Source organism: Cervus canadensis, chromosome 10, assembly GCF_019320065.1.
Source record: "Cervus canadensis isolate Bull #8, Minnesota chromosome 10, ASM1932006v1, whole genome shotgun sequence".
Classification (NCBI taxonomy): Eukaryota; Metazoa; Chordata; class Mammalia; order Artiodactyla; family Cervidae; genus Cervus; species Cervus canadensis.
Window position 1 is genome coordinate 46,719,570 of NC_057395.1, and position 18,756 is coordinate 46,738,325.

Here is an 18,756-nt window from a genome sequence, read left to right on the forward strand (position 1 = left end):
ATGAGGGCTTTCTGTCACCACTGGCTTCTACCGACGAGGGAAATAAGGGACCAGCGGGGAAGCCCTCCCAGGTCCTTTGCTTGGTGTCTCTTCAAGGCCACGTCTCACTGGCTCCCCACACCTGGCCTGGGTCCCTCCCAGAGTGTGGCCCGGACACGAGCTGGTGCCAATCCCTTCCCTCCCGGATCCCAGACAGGACATGAATGACGCACAGTTCCTCTCCCCGCGATGCGGCACCCTGCTCCCTGAGAGCAGGTCAGTATCAAGACGGAAGAAGTACCGTTTTGTTCCAAGGATGGAGCCGCCTTGGCCCGTCCAGCCTCCGACATCTCCCCAGCCAATTTCCTTTATCTAAGGCGCAAACACATAGAGAAACAACTGAAGTGAACAAAAAAGGGAAGGAGAAGGCTTTACAAACAGCTCAAAGTTTGCACCTCTAACAGGCTGCGTGTCTGTAAGAATTTGCGGAACATGAAGAAACAGCTTTCCCTGTGAAGTGGGAGGAGCCGGGGCCTGAGCTGGATCCCGAGGTCCCATAGTTAAGGGTGCCAGCATCCCAAGAACACCTCCCCACTACCTCACGTGCACCTGCTCCCCTTCCCACCTAATGCCCCGGTTCTGGGACCCCAGAGACGCAGTCCCCACCACCTCTGAGAAATCCAGAACCTGCCTTTCACCGAAGCCCTTCCCCGTGGGTGCTCCCAGGACCCACCTGGCCTTTGGCGAAGCCCTCGAATCCATCATACACGGCAAACATCTTGTGTCCCTCGGAGATGCCCACACGCACGGCGGCGCGCACGGCTGCATTCATGCCAGCGGCGGGCGCACCCACGTTCACGACGCCCACATTGCAGTTGCTCTGCAAGTCGGGGGCCGGGGAGGGGGGGGTGCAGGTCACTGGCTAGGCGCACCCCCCCGACCCCCTGGCACCGCTGCATCCCGAGTGCATGTGCAAGTGATGGGCTGGCGCGGGGACTCCAGGGCTGCAAGGTCTGGCTGGGCGGGGGTGGGAATGACGCACTGGAGCAGCAAGGGGTGGCCTCCGCAAAGCGGGAACCGAGCCGGGCAGGACGTGGGCCTTGCCTGAGGCAAAGGAGAGGATCAGGGTGGTGGGAGGTGGGTGCGGGGGGCAAGGTCTCCTACGTTTGGGATCTCGGAGTCCGGCAGCTTGATGGCCAGCCGCTTGTAGGTGTTGAGGTTGTTCTCGAAGCTCCTGGAACAAAGGCCAGAGTCAGACCACAGGCTAGAGAGCAGGACAGAGTAGATGGGCTCTCCCGGGGAGAAGGGGCCCCAGACGATGCCTGCGTGGGGCAGGGCTGACTGTGGTGCCAGCTTCGTGTCTGGAGAGGAGTCCCACACAGTCCCAGTGACTGGGATGGACGCTGTGTGAAGGGCTGAGGGTGTTGCGTCCAGGACGCAGCTAGTTTCTTTCCTGGAGTGCTAGCAGCCAGGAGTCAGGCTCTCTCTCATCTCAGCTTCTGAATGACCCCCACCTCACCAAAAAACAAACACATTTCCCTCTAATTAGTCACCCAGACCATCCACCAGCAGAAGCAGTGCCTCCTGTCTCATTTCTGGCTTCTTATGTTGAGACAGAAGCAACGCGACCTGGGCACATGCTGAGAAACAGAGGCTTCAGGGAAACAGTTTTCAGAATAGTCACCTTCCTCGGAGTTGCACGGCGTCCTTAAATCTCCTCTCATCCATTGCCTTTTGTACCTCCTGGGTCTGTAAGGAAGAAAGAATGTGTCAGGACTCAGCGTGTCCCCGGATCTGGGCCGGGGACACAGAACCAGCTGGGCCCTTCCATCCCGGGTTTGTTCGGGTCCGAACTTGCAGCCGGCAACTGGGGTCAGCGAGCCCACACCACCTGGCCACCACCCAGCCTGCTTCATAGAAAAGGATTAGAGGCACTGCCAGGGTAAGTAGGTCCTGAGATCTCAGGGATCCTGCCCCCTGAGAGCAAGGCCAGGAGGTGAGTCTTCCAGGCCAGGCTCTGAACGACCCCCTTTGACTCTGGTGAGGAAAGAGCAAACAGAAACCACCTCGCTCCCTGGGGAGCAGGGGCAGAGGGACGGGGTTGGGGGCAGGCGGTCTTGGAGCCAGAGCACTTGGGGTCCAGCACCAATTCCCCCTTTCAGCCCTGGGACCCAGGCAAGTCACCCCTCTCTCTGAACTTCAGTTTCCTCAGCCGTGTGGTGGTGACCACACGCCCGGCCCTTAGGAAGAGACCCAGTGAGCAGCAGCTGGTCAGGGAGGGGCCGGCTGTGGCCTTGCGACCGTCAGGCTGAGACACCATAATGCACGGTCGTTCGAGGACAAGCCAGTGGTACCAGCCGCCTCTGTCTCCAAACTGACAGAGACTGGACAGAAGAAATGAATGTGCTCACGGTAAACCACTGCATGTTGTTCCATGTTCTGTTCTTCTGAGCCACAGCCTCACACTCCACACATGCACACACATGCATGACACGTGCACACACTCATACATGCACACATGACATGTGCACACTCATACACACACAGGCATGACGTGTATACAGGCATGCACACACATGCATGACATGTGCACACACACAACACGTGCACTCATACACATGCCTGATGTGCACACTCATACACACATATGCATGACGTGTACACAGACACGTGTGCACGCACATTCCCACATGCACATGTGCACACATCATGTGCACACTCATACACACAGGCATAGCGTGTGTACACAGACACATGCAGGACATATGTACACAAGCATGCACACATACATGACACATGCATGCACACACACATGCACTCATACACATGCATGGCATGTGCACGCTCATACACACATACATGACATGTACACAGACACAAATGTGCACAAACATCCCCATGTGCACACACATGCATGACGTGCACACTCATAAGCACATGACACGTGTACACTCATACACATGCATGGCATGTGCGCACACATGCACATACATGCACAGCACGTGCACACACTCACATTGCACACACACTCACAGGCACACATGAATGATACATACTCAGACACAGATGCACACACGTGCACACATACAGGATTCACTTACTGCCACAGGCTTATGGAAAGTATGTTTCTAAGGTTTCTTTCAACAAGTCCCTTGACTTAATCACCTCTCTGTACACATTATAAAATACACACACCTCAGAGCCACTGAGAAGACCAAATAAATTGATAGTCATGAAGAGACTTTGAAAAATAAATGGTAACAGTTTCTAATGCAACTCCACGGCCGCCTCACCTAGTGGACAGTTCACTGGGAAATGGGCCTGAGGAGGTGCTGCACGTCAGGGTGTCACCTGAGGGAGGCCCCCCCCCTACATATCACATCAAAGATGTGAGGGTCTCAGGGATGGGAGGGCAGGAGGGGCTGACCCTGGAGAGGCTGGACGGTGTCCCTCCTGCCCTGTGAAGACCCTGGTCCCTGGGCTGTCTCCAGCCTCCCAGGAAGCACACAAGTGCCCAGAAGATGCCCTCCCATAGGATAGGCTAGACTTGCTGTGGAGGTGGCGTAGCGTGCTCATGTCACAGGACCAAGACAGGAGCCGACACCCCCATTCTGCCATCCATCCCCCTAGGATGGGGGTTCCTCGGGAAGGTCATTCACTCCTGTGGTGAACCCAGCCCGTGCCCGCGCTCACCATCTGTACGCACTCCATCAGTGGCAGCCTCACCGCCTGGTTCCCGCTCAGTGACACCACACAGGCTGGGGTCTCGGGGGTGGCCTCAAGAAGGGCAACCACGGCCTCCACCCCCATGCGGCTGGCCTAGAAATGACATTACGATGGTCAGAGCCAGCCCTCCGCCCACCTGCAGCCCAGCTTGCTGCCCTGGGCAGAGGCCTGCCTGGTTCAGACAAGACCAGCTGCATCCTCAGCTTCCCCCTCGCTTCTCCTGCCCCGAGTCTCTGTTAGTCACTCAGTCCTTCCCCCTTACTTCTAACCCCCCTCCAACAAAGAGCTCGATTCGTCAGAACCAGCCAGAGGGGCTGGGGGCTCAGAGGCATGCAAAGCAGGAAACAGAGACTGCACTCTGGGTCTCTGTGGTCCCTGGGTCCATTTCTAGAAACCTGCACAAGAAAACTGCCTTTCCACCTTCTGGGTGTTGTCCCCCATGTTTGGTGGGGTCTCCCAGTGGGTAGCTGGGGGCCAAGGAACGCTCCTGGTGAGCAGATCTCCCAGGGACTTCAGGGAAAAGTCACTCAGCACTGTGGGCAGAGATGCCTTCACTGATGGTTCCACCCAGTCTTTGTAGCAACCTGGTCCCTTTGCGATCCCAGAAGCTTTCCTTGCCTTGGGACATGCCTGGCCAGCTCCAGCCTCACTCACCAGAATCCGGTCAAAGGCTGATGGCGTCCCTCCTCTCTGCACGTGTCCAAGGATGGTCACTCGCGTGTCGTAGCCCAGCTGCGTGACCACGAGCTGAGGGGAAACAGGACACGGCTGGGCATGTCATCTCATCCAGGACCAGGGGCTGGGGACCGGGGAAGGGCTCCACCCTTTATGCAAATCTATGTGCAAGAATGTCCTGGTTTCTAAATTTTACTTCCTCAAAGAACGTTCAACAGCTTGCCAAAATCATTTTTTTTTTTAAAGAGAATGCTTTAACTGCAGGTAAAACCATTGTCTCTCCTACTTTGCCAGTGAACATTACTAAAACAGGTTTTTAAAGATACTGTCTCTATAGCTTGTATTTAAAAGCATGGATACTTTATAAAAATGTAAACTTTTCCATGAATCACCTTACATTTGTAAGGTTGTATTTGAAAAGCACAACACAGTAACTCCAGGCATCACCTAGGGCCAGGGTCATGAAAACCCAGCCGGGTGGCCAGGCCAGGTCTCCTGTCCCCCGTGGCCCTCATTTACTCTATAAAAATGTCGGGGCTAGGGCATGGGACTGCTATGGTCCGCCCCCCACCCCCTCCCCGGCCCTCATACTCCACAGTCCAATCTCAACTTCAGTTAGGTGGGAAAGAAGATCTTTGCTCTGATCGTACTCATTACTCCCGTAAATAACAGCAGACAACTGTCACAGATCTCATGATATTTTAATCACCAGGTGAATAGCTGGTCACGGGCACAGAAAAGGCCAAGATGCCAACTTGCAAAGCCATGCTGATAACATGTCTTCCCTGATGGGCAGCTTCTACCAGAGCCCGTGGGCGTCTTCCCCAGTGCTACGTCCAGAACCTGCCTGGTTACCTGGGTGACCGGGAGCCCAGGCAATCCCTCCCAGGCCGGACAAGCCAGCGCCGGATGAGCAGCCCTGCAGCCACAGGAGCATGGGGCCGGCCCCCCACAGGGTGGAACGGCAGTCACTAAGGCCAGCAGAGCACCTCCTCCATGAGTAAGGCTCAGCTGATGCTCCAGCAGGAGAGAGGATGGCTGTGCTGACCCCCTGGCTCCTGGAACCTTCTAACCCCGTCCAATCTCATGTTCTCTGTGTCTGTCAGGAGAGCCTGGGGACTTCGGGTATATTCCCAACAGTATTCCACAGGCACGGGCTCCCTAGAAGTCAGGAGCTGTGAGATCCTCATGCCAGTGACGCCACAGTCATCATGAAGGTGGTATTTTCAACCATCAAGAAGAACAGGAATAATTACCTAACGGCACCCGGCTCCAAACCTCACCCTGCCCGAGTGTTGGAACCGCCCACTGTCAGGCAGGCATGGCGTGGAGCACACTCACCTCCTTGATCTGCTCCGAGGTGATAGGCTTGTTCTGGGTGTCGATGGCCCCTTCGGCCACAATGATGATGTTCAACCTTTTCTTCCGGGCACGGTTCTAGGAGATGGAAGAAGAAATGCTCTGATGCCTAAACCACTCTGAATGGGGGCCTCTGCCCAACTGACTGGGCTCTCTCCAGGGACACACGGTCACCCGGTTTCATCAGCAGCGCTTCCTAAGGACACGAGCAGGTCCAGGCGCCCAGGGTGAACAGGCGGGACAGGCCTGCAGACACAGGAGGTCAAAAGCTCCCAGTGTCTCTGACCCGGACCCCCAGATGGCGATGAGCCCCAAGGCTGGGCTCCTGGGTCTTTCCTGCAGACGAGGCCTGCTGGCTACCCCAGAAGACAGAGCTTCCTGTCATCTCCCTGGGAACCGGGCCCCAGCCTGGTCTTCACGAAGCAGAGAACCATGCACGTCTCCAGGCCAGAAGCAAGGGACCGTGAGCTCATGGGTTACTTCAGTGCTCACGGTCACGCTGGGACCTGTGCAGCAGACTCCAGACTCAAAGGGCTGATTCCTCCCAGCTGTACATGCATGCGTGCTAAGCTGCTCAGTCATATCCAACTCTGCAACCCCATGGGCTAGAGCCTGCCAGGCTCTTCTGTCCATGGGATTCTCCAGGCAAGAATTCTGAAGTAGGTAGCTTATCCCTCCTCCAGGGGATCTTCCCAGCCAATACTATAATTCAAGAGCCAATGCAGACTTTAAAGTATTGCAAAAAATATATCTTCGGATTGTGGCCTCCCCTTCTGCAGGGAATCTTCCCCACCTAGGGATCAACTTCCCAGCCAAGGGATGGCTTTACCAAGTCTCTTACACAGGATTTTGAGTCAAAGTGTATTGGATTAGTTGCTGGAAATGCGCTCTTGGAACCCATCACCTTGAAGGCGAAGGCCATGTCTCATGGGTCCTGGTTGCATGCAGTGCTTATGTGCTTGCTGAATACAATGATAACTGGCCTCTGCCATAGGTTTCCATTTTTTGCCTACAGAACAGTAGTGAGATGGTCATGAAATCAAGAGGAGGGAAAGTCCACACATTGGGGTAGAGTTTCTATCCTGAAAGCCCCCTTGTTTTCTGCAATGCCTCACAGAGGAAATCTGCCTGACACCAGAGACGGGATACGCATGTTGACAAGGACAGAATACGCATGTTGACAGTGATCCACGGTGTGAGATGAGCACAGTTCACAGATAAAAGAAAGGAAAGGCCTGAGCCAAACCCACAGCAAGGCCAGCATTGGGAGGGGGGGTCCGCTCTGGGGAGCGAGCTGCCGGGGCCTGGCCTGCAGAGAGCTGGGGGACTTAACTCACAGGCCCTTTTTCTGAGGGGACAGCAGCACCTTGTTCCTCAGACCCTGGCTCTCACATGGCTTCCTCCAAGGATGGCTGAGCGCCCGCTTTGCATGAGTGGCTCAAAAGCTCAGCTGCTTCTCCTTCACCTGTCTCTGCCACAGTGGGAGGTGGATGGACGGGACACCCCCAGGTCACAGCCACAAGCCCGAAGCCACTCTGAGCAGAGATCCTCCAAGGGCTGAAAGCTCCGTCAACACGGAACATGCCCACGGCCACCACGCCGCAGGCCAGGCGGCGCGACCAGAGGCCGGCAGCCACAGGGGACAGAAGGCGAGTTACCTCTGAGAGCTTGACGCACATGTTTTCCTGCCAGCCTTCCTCCGGTGGGGACTCGGGAAGGAAGACCCAGTCGGCCCCGCAGGCCAGGGCGCTCACCAGGGCCAGGTACCTGTGGGCAGAGAGCGGGGGTTTCACAAGGGGGTGGGGCCAGGTTGCCCCTGCCAGGAGAGCCCCACAGACAGGACATGCCCCTCCCAGGATGCTCACGCTGGGGTGTGGGGCTCCCCGGGGACCTCCCCACCCCGACTGCATCTGTGTGACCATACCCGCAGTGTCTCCCCATCACCTCCAGGACGAAGGTCCGCTGGTGGCTGGAGAGAGACAGAGAAGCGTCCACTTGGCACAGCGGGCAGACAGCAGGGCCCCAGCTGTCCCCCTCAGACGACCCACTCTGCACACAAGCAAACACTATGGCGAGTGTGTTTCAGGCTCTTCTGAGCGAACGGGCTGCAGCAGTGAGCGCCCCTGGTTGTGTTCTCGTGCCAGGCACGCTCACGCCACCAGGACATGCGTGTATGCTCTTCCCAGGACGAGGGCTCCACTAGGCAGAGTCAGGCTTCTCCAGCCAGAACCACATCAGCTCGGGAGACGAGAGCAACAGAGTCAGGTCTGCGCCCGGGACCACGGCCTTTCCACGAAAGGGAAACTAACTGCCACCAGTAACCCTGGGACCCAAGCAGGGGCCGAGGTTTGTCTCCAGCCACGGTTGCCCGGGGGTGGCCCCAAGACGGTGGCAAGTGGCCGGTCCATGACAGAGGCACGTGTTTCACTGTCTCTCTCACTTGACTTTGGTGAAGGTGCTTTGGAAGCCTGAGGAAGCCAGGGAGGGTGTGATGGGAAAGGTTCAGCCCTGAGCTTACAACCCGGAACGTGGGGTCACTCCTCATCCATTGGAGGGAACCCCAGGTGAGGAAGGCGCAGGGCAGGGGCTCGCCCAGCTCTGACCAGGGCCGTGCAAACCCGGGGCTCTACGGTCCGCCACCCCTGCAGGGGAGCTTTGTGCAGGACTTGACGTGATGATGATTTATTTTTTTCGTTTTTCTAAATTCTCTGCAATAAACGAGTTTCTTTTACAATCAGAAAGCAGTGACTCTTAAAATTGAAAATAAAGAGTAAACCACGAAAACCACTGATGGCACCAATATAAAATTGTTTCTAATATCAAGCAACAAGGCTTGTGGAACTTTCCAGAGCTGGCACTGAGGTCTACACAGCCCCCTCCTGCTGGTCCCCACGTCCCCCACCTCTGGGCGGTCGTCATGATGGCGTCCACCACCTCGATGATGCGGTGTAGGGCTGAGTCCGTGCCGATGGTCATGTCGGTGCCGCAGAAATCGTTGTCGATGGAGCCCACCATCCCCACCACGTTGAGGTGCCCGTGCTTCTGCACCTGCTCTGTGCTGATCTTGCCTGTGTGGGGACAAGCCGCAGGCCCGGGATGACTCGGGGGAGTGCGTGCTCCTACATGCATCTCCTACCCACCACGTCACATCCTAACCCTGCGTGCTGACGGACGTAAAAGCCAGATGGAGGTGGAGGGGAGGACAAAGAGGAGAGCAGTCTCCTGACACCCAGACAGGAGCACCAACCCAGGAACAGAAGCTGGAGGAGGGAAGAGGCGCACACAGAGACAGGTGGAAAAGATGCGACTTCTGTTTGACGCCTGTCTGAATATGGCGGGTCACCATGCCAGAAGCCCATCCTCAAGGATATGGTACAACTGGTACCCTGACTCCTGACAGGCCTGTGGGGCCCCATTATTTGGTAGATGTACTTGGCGCTCTCAGGAAAGACCACCAGGGTTGGTAGAGCTGCTTAAATGGCACCACAAAGGTCAAGGTCAAGGCAGGGGCAACAATGCTCCCCCCACCCAAGTCACCTCCATGCCCACCTGCCTCACAGCAGACGTGGTGCAGAAGCATCACGAGGCCCGTGGTGCTGGCGTGAGAGCCACCCTCCATTCCCCAGACAGACTTCATGGAATGTGTGGGTTGTCACTTTAGTTCAAGCTTACACCTTTCACAAGGTTGCTATTATTACTTCAGTTGGCTTCCTCTCGTCATGTTTTAAATTAAATTGGAATTATATAAAAACACATTTAAAAGATAAAAATCACAGGATATACAGGATTCTTGAAAATCCTTTCCTACACAGCTTTGGAAGCGATAAAGGACCAAGTCTTATACTACCGGCTGGAGGGGACCCCACGGGAGCTGGCGGGGGCAGCCGCAGGCGTGTGACGGCTGGTGTGAGCGGGGCCACACTCATGCCCAGGTGGCTTCACCTTGAGCCCCTGACCCTCCTCTGTAAAGTAGGGACTGGCACAGAAGCTCTGGATGGTTGTCCTGAGCGGGCATAAAACCACCAGGGTCAAAGTGGAGCTATGCCTGGCATGTAGGATGTTGGAATAAACGTTATCCTTATAGTCACTTTTGTTATTATCTGAGCCACAAATCTGAGTCCTGAGGTGGCAGCTTTGAGGTCTGCAGCACCGCCAGCAACAAACACCTATGGGACAGTTCATGGGGCAGGATGTCAGTGGTGGGAGCGCTCTGACGAGGAGGTGTGGGCAGCAGAGACGCACCGTCTCGGGCCAGCTCTTCCAGCAGCCCGCTCCACTCCGTCCGGAAGATGTGGGCCCCGGTGAGGCTGCCGTCCCCGCCGATCACACACAGGCTGGTGATGCCCAGCTGAACCAAATTACACGCGGCCTTCAGGCGGCCTTCCCGAGAACGGAAGTCCTGGCAGCGGGCACTGCCGATGATGGTCCCTCCCTGGAAGAGAAAGAAACCTGTTTATCTGTCTCCTCCCAACTGCACAGACCCCTGAACACATGCGTGCTGGGTATAAACACAGGATTTGGTGTAGATGTCCCGCCTTTCGTCTTTTCAGTTGATCAACCGTGGAAATTTGGAGTCTTTCCATTTTTAGCTCCGAACTGGAATTCAATGGCTAAAGACACAGGCCCACTCCCACGGGGGACACAGTAGGGCAGGAAAACCAGGACGCAGCCATCAGCTAAACGCTTGGAGCAGGGCGAAGTCCACAAGAGGACGACGGCCATCCCATGGGGAGGGGGACCCCGCACGCTCTCTGAGCCTAAGGCGGGCCAGGGCCAGTCACAAGCCACGGCCAGAGAAACCCCGTGTCCAGCAGCCCCAGGTAACACGGCTGCCCTTCTTAGCCAGGCTCACCACAAGTGCCAGCAAAATAGAAATCTGAGTTCTGCCCATTCCCCACAGGAGCAACCAGAAAATTACTGCTTAGGGACACAATATCCACAAGGCAGGACTGCTGGGCTCTAAATAATACCTGCCCTCAAAAAATCCAGGGGTAACTTATCAAAAATAATTAAAAACAGGGCAAACTGTCAAAAAAAGTATGAGCTACATACAGTTCACAATGTTAAAGCACATGAGGAATGGCTCAATATGGCAAATTATCAGAGATGAGAAGATCAAAATGACAATGAGGTATCACCTCAGAGAAACGGAAAAGGACACTATAAAAAATCCACAGAAGTACACTGCGGGGTAAGAACAGCAGACCCTTTAATGATGCTGGTGGATGGAGCTGGTGACGGCAATATGGAAGTGCATTTAGAAGGCATTAACATAAACAACCAGAGCTGCCCTGTGATCTGGCTGTCCCACTCCTAAGAGTATATGAGGAGAAAACCAGACTCGGAGAAAACCGTGCACCCAGGCAGGCACGGCAGCAGCTTTACAGCAGCGAAGACATGGGAGTAAACAAACTGTGCCCAGACGAATGGATAAAAACAAGTGATACATGTACACAATGGAATATGACTCTGTCATGAAAAAGAAAGCAAGCATGCCATTTGCAGGAGGATGTACAGTCTCAGGATACTCATACGAAGTGAAGTAAGAATCAGAAAGACAAAACTCCAAGATACCATGACCTAGTGGAATCTAAAAATGGTGACAAATGAACTCCTTCAGAAAGCAGAACCAGCCTCACGGACTTAGAAACGTATGGTTATCAAGAGGGAATGGTGGTGGGCAGGGAGAAACTAGCAGGTTGAGGTTATTTGATAAATAATGGTGTGTATATGTTAATCAAAAAACCCAACTAGGTAGTGCAGGAACCCTATAAAACACTCAGTAATGACTGATATGGGAAGAGAACCAGAAAAACATATATATATATATGACTAAGTGCAGGTGAATCAAGTGGCTGTACACCTAAAAAACAAAACCACACAACATGGTAAATCACCTATATACTCCCATTCAAAACAAACAGTAAAAGAAGAAAGAAATGCTGGCTCTGTCCCCCTCAGGCCTTGGTGACCCAGGGTGGGGTCACACTCCTGGAGCCCGAACACTTGGGTCCCCAAGCCAGACCGTCCTGGGCTGAGGGAGCAGGACGACGTGCCGGCCCACAAGCCCTCCCTGATGGACACTCTGCACGAGCCACAGTCTTGGATGTGGGGGGCGGTCCCTCCTGCAGAGTCTAGGCCTCCTGCCCCAGTAGGAAGGGGTGGCCTCAGGGCTGCAGGAGCTCTGGACAGTCGCCTGGGCTCCATGGCTCTGCTGGTGGGGTTCCCACCTCCAGCCTCCTTCCTGAGGGCCCCCCCACCCACGGATGACAGCACCCTCCCCAGACTGCTGTTGCAAGAATGCGGAGGTGTTCAGGGGGCAAAGGGTAAGGGGGAGAAGTCAGGAGACACGAGCCTTGGGTGTTTCCTCTGACACATCCACTCTTAAGGGACGACCAGGAACAGGACTTGCCCTAAGGTCAGCTTCCTGAGAAACCAGAGCTGGGCATGGAGAAACGCTGCTGCCTTGTGACCGCTGTTTGTAACAACACCTTGAAAATAGGCGCTGCTGGGGTCTTCATGTTCAAGAGTCATCGAGGCTGGAAATGAGACCTTTGCTCAATATATTTCCTGGAGAAAATCATCAGCAAAGATCACAACAGGGCCAACTTCCAATAAACCAACACTGCTGCTGCTGCTAAGTCGCTTCAATTGTATCCGATTCTGTGCGGCCCCATAGATGGTAGCCCACCACGCTCCCCGTCCCTGGGATTCCCCAGGCAAGAACACTGGAGTGGGTTGTCATTTCCTTCTCCTGGAGAAGGAGAAGGAAGCCAGTGATACTTACCCAAATAAAAAGAGCATGGTAAGATACTCCACATCACTGATTATTTGAGAAATGCAAATGAAAACTACTGAGGTACCATTCACACCTTTCAGGATTGCCATCATCAAAAAGATCTACAGACAGGGCCTGTAGATCTTTTGCAGACCCCTTGCAGAGGGCCTGGGGGATGGGGGTCTGCCTACACTCTTGGTGGGGTGTAAGTGCGTGCAGCCACTATGGAGAGCATTGTGGACATTCCTGAAGAAATGAAAAACAGAGTTCCCATGTGATATGGCCATCCCACACCTAGGCGTATTTGGGGAAAAAACAATAATTCACAAAGAGACACACGCCCGATTTTCATTGTGGCAACCTAAATGTCCATCTACAGAGGAATGGATAAAGATGGGGTACATATATACAATGGAATATAGTCAGCCATAAGAAGCAATGAAATAATGTGATTTGCAGACAAGTGGATGGACTGAGAGATTGTTTTACAGGGTGAGGTCAGGAAGAGAAAAACACATACAGTATTGCTTATACAAGGAATCTAGAAAAATGATACAGATGAACTTATTTGCAAGGCAGAAATAGTAAGAGGTGTGGTGAACAAACTTATGATTACGGTGAGGGAGGGAGAGATGAACTGGGAGACTGGGATTGACCCATATACACTACTGATACCATGTTTAAAATAACTGCTGAGAAGCTCCCATATAACACAGAGAACTCTACTCAGGTGGCCTGAATGGGAAGGAAACCCCAAAAAGAGGGCATCCATGCATACATATTATAACTGATTCACTTTGCACAGCAGAAACACAACATTGTAGAACAACTGTATGCCAATAAAAATTCTAAAAAACTCAAGACAAGTCACAGATTAATATTAACACATACATTTCAAAAGATCAAACCGCAAGTAAAACACTTTTCATGAAGTCCATTCTTTCCACGTAATCTCTTTATTTCTTAATTGACTTGGAGCCTTCACTGAGCTGCATTGTTCCTGGAATTTATTGGGCATGACATATTCGGGCAGGCTTCTTTTCAATTCTGTGTAAGAGCTGTTTCGCCTGCAGTTGTAATTACCTCATCGTTGCACATGCCAAGGAAGTCAGCCCTGAGTCAGGGGGAGATGCTGTGTCCCCACTAAAGCCACAGCCCTCGGAGGCTGCTGGTCAGGGGCCTTCCCAGGCCACAGTCACTGATGCCAAACGGCGCCCCAAACCCAACAGGCAAAGAGATGCACCACTAAACACGCAGCACCAACAAACCAAAACTGTCTCAACACTGATCTGCTCCAAAAAAAAAAAAAAAGATCCCCCACAAGTACCACTAGCCATCAAACACAACTTGTTCTTGCAAGAATAACTCCTCAGTGTGCAAAGCTTTTTTTAAAAAAAAATTAAATGGAAAATTAAGAATGTATTCTTTCCATGATGCCAGGCAGCACATTCACCTGTTTTCAGTGCTCCTGGAACACAAGCAGGAAAGGTTTCAGACCAGAGAGAACTCAAAGAACCCAGCAGGACGAGCACAGCACGTACCACTTGCAGGATGCTGGAGACGCTCTCCCAGTCGGCTTCCACAATGTTGCTGCCGCCGTCCACCATGCCCTGGTAGCCCTGAGGAGGGAAGGACAGCATTATGACCAGGTTCAACTGAGTTGACACATTAACCGACCCATGTGTGATGTAAAACAGAAACACCAGGGACAATGGAGCCGAATTTCTAGGAGCCCGAAGCTCAGGAGCCAGCGTGACATGAGTTATAGGGATGGTGCTAATGCTCTTCCCAGGCACAGAACTGTGAGAGAGCCCCTCAAATGTCATCTCCAGTAATGAGAATGTCTGCCCAGACTAATCCAGGGTGCTGCAGAGACAGAAGCATTCTGCCTGTGGTCCACTGGCTCCCGAGAGATTGAAAAGGGATGGAATGACCCCAACACCATTGGTGATTCCACACAAACTTGCTGAGAACAGTGGTGTCAACCACACCAAGTACAGGAACACATCCGCTCGGTAACCTGGGAGGGCCTCCCATCCACCAGGTGACCCGCAACTCTCCAGGCACGTGAACAGGGTCTGAAGGCATAGCTGATGCCACCCACCCCCATCCGCCTCACCTTGGGGCTGGTGCCAGCTCATGACCCTGAGCAAGACCCTGAGCGGGTCTGGACAGCCATGAACATCTGGCCGGAAGGCCAGAGACACTGACCTTTCAACTCTAAAAGCAGCCCATTTTCCCCACAGAATATATAAGATCAACAATGACGGAAATGTTCACTTGCATCTCTGTCTACGTGACTCACTTTGCAGGGCATTTTACCCCTGAAAAGTTAAAGGTACTGGCTGTTTAGGACAGTTTATAATAATTATTGTTGTGGATTTCTATCCCCTGGAGAAGGGAATGGCAACCCATTCCAATATTTGTGCCTGGAGAATTCCATGGACAGAGGAGCCTGTGGGCCACAGTCCATGGGGTCACAAAGAGTTGGACATGACTGAGCGACTAACACTTTCATTTCATTAGAGAGAGTATAATTACATACATTATATAAGCACATTATACATCAATATTGTACATAAATACATATACACCTGCACGTATGTGTCTAGTCTAGGGTTACACACATTGACGATGCTTCCTCAGCCTCAGGACAGGCTGGGACAGGGGTACCCACAGCCCTGCCTTCAAGCTGAAGAAGTGGCATTTACTCCAGACACATCTCGGGTCAACTCCAAGGATCACTTTTATCTTTTTGTCCCTATCTCCCTTCTTTCTTTCTGGAAACCACAGAGGGTGCACATTTTTAGCCTGCTCCATTGAAAGCCCTGAGCCCAGTGCGGCTGTCACCCTGGAAGGCAAGGGTGATAAGCTTGAGTGTGATGCGATCCAGGCCTCCTCGAGGACAGGGAGTGCTTATCAGAGGTGCTATTTCAGTTGTATCCTGGTATGTCAGCTACCTGAGGCAGGCGCTGGCCTGCAGGGCACCCTGCTGCTCCAGGAGCAGATGAAAAACCAGGCCCTCTCCCCTTCTAAGGGACTCCAGGGAGCTTGTTTCCGCAGAATGTTAAAAACAGAGGACAGACTGGCAGCTAGCAGATGATGGACAGATCATAGACGCAGGTGATGGGACAGCTAGGTAGGAGGTAATTGATATGTGATGGATGAGAGAGGTCGGTAAAAGGCTATGGTTTGGTTTTTCCAGTAGTCATGTACAGATGTGAGAGCTGGGCCATAAAGAAGGCTGAGCACTGAAGAACTGATGCTTTCTAACTGTGGTGCTGGAGAAGACTCTTGAGAGTCCCTTGGACTGCAAGGAGATCTAACCAGTCAATCCTAAAGGAAATAAGTCCTGAATATTCATTGGAAGGACTGATGCTGAAGCTGAAGCTCCAACACTTTGGTGGTGTACTGCTGAAAACTGCCCTGTTGGGAGCTGATGATTTCTGAGAATTTAAATACGGATTTAATTTAAAAAAAAAAAAATCTGCAAATCCTTCTGCTCCTAGAGTAAGAACATGGAAAACTGTTCTACAGACCATAACACTTATTCTGAGACATAAAATGTTCTCCAGAAAGGGTTTGGTTACTTTGTGCAGCCTAGATACACACAATAAAGAAAGTGACTAAGGAATAGGGGATGAGCTTGCCAGTGTTGCTCTCCAAACCTCTCATTGCGCCCATGGGCTGGGCCATAGGAAGTGACTCACCCTGTTAACTGCAAACTTGTTAGGCCCGTGGAACATCTGAAGAACTACCTACTGTGGTTTTAAATTATCCTTTGCTAACATGGAAGATGTTACTGAGACAGAAAGACTAGTTTTACACAGATGTTACTGTAATTTATCAGTTCTGATGAGCTTTTTCAAGTCTCCGTACAAGGTTGAATACTTATTTCAACGTAACCAAAGCTCAAAATATTTTCTAAAATTCTCTTTTGGAATCTGCCTTTCCGAGCCAGTTCTATGACTCATTCACACAAGAAAAACAAACCATACAACCTTTGAAGCTCGCTTAGTTTTGGACCAAAAGTAACGCCATATCGTTGGTGCTGGTCATGATGACCCAGGAGACCCTCAGCTGTCTGATCCAGTCCAACACCAGTCATGTCCGAGGCTCTGAAGCCGCCTTAACTCCCTGTCAGATCAGTTTGAACAAAACAGGCACAGTCTCCTAGCTGGTTATAGAGGAGATGGTGCCACACATAGGGGTATTTTTAAGCATCTGTTAAATCTGTTCTAATAGTGCAAGAGCTGGTCACCTGGGTGGTTTTCTCTTAAATCTCATGAGTGCTGTTTAAAGACCCAGAGCGAAATTCCAATCTTGGGCTACGACAAAGTTGGCTTTTTAAAAAATTATTTTTTGGTCATGCCTGTATGCTTGCCAGATTTTGGTTCTCTGACCAGGGCTTGAACCTGTGCCCCCTGCAATGGAAGTGCAGAGTCCTACCCACTGGACTGCTAGGGAAGTCCCTAACAATGTATTTTTAATTTATCTTATTTTCTGGAAGGTATAATTTCTTTGGTGTGGGGATGGTATCACTTGTGTTTGCATAAGCCCAGACTCAAATTTTAGACATTTACTATATAGAGTCCTTTGTGTATCGATTGCACCTTAATAAAACTTAAAAAAAAAAGATATTTGCAATAATTATACAAATTGAAGACAAAGATGGAAGTGAAGGAAAGTTACTGGTATTTTAACTCTACTGGGTGGCAATTTGGCCTTCATTTTTCTGACTACTCTTAAAGAGAAGACATCTAATAGTCTCTTCTACTTATAGTCCACTGAATTAGCTGACTTCTTTTATACAGAAGATTAGAGACCAATTCTGCACTGAAGCCAGGTAAGATGCTCTGCTCCATTCAGGCTAAGCTGTTTCTTTTCCAAAAGAAAAGTGTCGCATGGGTCCTCATGTCTTCTCAACTTGGCAGTGCTTTTCCTAAATCCTGGATTCTTTGGGGAGCAACATGGTTTGAATGGCAAGCCTTTCAAGGACCAGATGAAACAACTGCTAAAAAGCTTACCGGGCTTCAGAAGTATTTCCTAGATACTGTAACTACATACATTCAGAGGCTTCTCCAGGGGTCCCGAGCAAACACCCACGTTTGTTTCCCACAGAATAAAGGTCTCCCAAGTCAATTCGTCATTAATAAAGCATCTCGTGTATTGCATTTGAGAGTCAGCACACAGGTCGGCTTTGAACTGCTCAAGGGCCAGCAAGTCCATGGTGCTGGACCAGCTGTGGGTACTGGAGAGGCAGGCGGGAACAGCTCGCCATGTGGACGGCTTTCGAGGTGTAGGAATGATGGTTCTATTCATCCGCAGGAGAGTCAGTGCCGAACCTGAGACCACACACTCCCCACAACCAGGCCCAGGGCCTGCGAGGCCCCACCAGGTCCTAAAGGCACGGACACTCCAGTCCAGAGGACCAGCCGTCACTCCTGCTTGCTGACTTCATGGCTTCAGGGAAAACGCCCTTGGCTTTGTCCTCAGTGAGATGTGATCAACTCCAAAATTCTCAGCAGCTTGGAACACGACAGTCACGGCACAGCCCTGCACTTTGTGCTTTTGAAACCCGATAATAAACCGATGTGATTTATTGAGCCCTCTGGTGTTATTAGATTTCTAAGCCAAAGCTCATAATACACAGTTCCTGGTAAACCAAAAGTCATAGCAAGATAAAGCCAGCTTTCTTAGCTCAGTGACTTATGTGATTAATTAGTGATATCAGTGGGTGGGGCGGAGGTAGGGGGAGACATGATCATTTTTGCAACTTGAGCACTAAAATGAGAGTTAGCCCTCAATGGTCTGAGGCCGTGGGAGTGATGCCAACAGCGTGGGGGTCAAGCCAGGTCACACACGAAGGATTCTGCTCGAGCCTGGCGGGGAGCAGCGTGTGGTTACAGAGGTGCCCCTCATGGCTCAGAAGAATCTGCCTGCCGATACAGAACACTTGAGTTCAATCCCTGGATCGGGAAGATCCCCTGCAGGAGGGCATGGCTACCCACTCCAGTATTCTTGCCTGGAGAATCCCATGGACAGAGGAGCCTGGTGGGCTACAGTCCACGGGGTCGCAAAGAGTCAGACACGACCGATCGACTAACACTTTCATGTTCAGGGCTGTGATGGGTCACTACTCCAGGTGGACACAAGTCAGCCTCCTGCCGAGAAGGCTTCCCGCTGCGTTCCCCAGGTCACCGGCCTGCTGTGAATTAAATTAAGGAGCTGGACCAGTC

General features: G+C 52.1%; 1 protein-coding gene across 2 annotated transcripts in view; it reads right to left on the minus strand.

The window, feature by feature from the left end:
- Positions 1-18,756, minus strand: part of LOC122447904 (phosphofructokinase, platelet) — a 48,896-nt gene that overhangs the window by 14,671 nt on the left and 15,469 nt on the right. For both annotated transcript variants that reach the window (XM_043478641.1, XM_043478642.1), the window contains exons 3-14: positions 14,059-14,136; positions 9,982-10,171; positions 8,642-8,807; positions 7,664-7,708; positions 7,398-7,506; positions 5,722-5,817; positions 4,360-4,452; positions 3,673-3,798; positions 1,664-1,728; positions 1,144-1,213; positions 713-859; positions 281-351 (exon numbers count right to left, since the gene is read on the minus strand). In XM_043478641.1, coding sequence (XP_043334576.1) covers positions 281-351; positions 713-859; positions 1,144-1,213; positions 1,664-1,728; positions 3,673-3,798; positions 4,360-4,452; positions 5,722-5,817; positions 7,398-7,506; positions 7,664-7,708; positions 8,642-8,807; positions 9,982-10,171; positions 14,059-14,136 — 1,256 coding nt within the window. The remainder of the gene's footprint in view (positions 1-280; positions 352-712; positions 860-1,143; positions 1,214-1,663; positions 1,729-3,672; positions 3,799-4,359; positions 4,453-5,721; positions 5,818-7,397; positions 7,507-7,663; positions 7,709-8,641; positions 8,808-9,981; positions 10,172-14,058; positions 14,137-18,756) is intronic.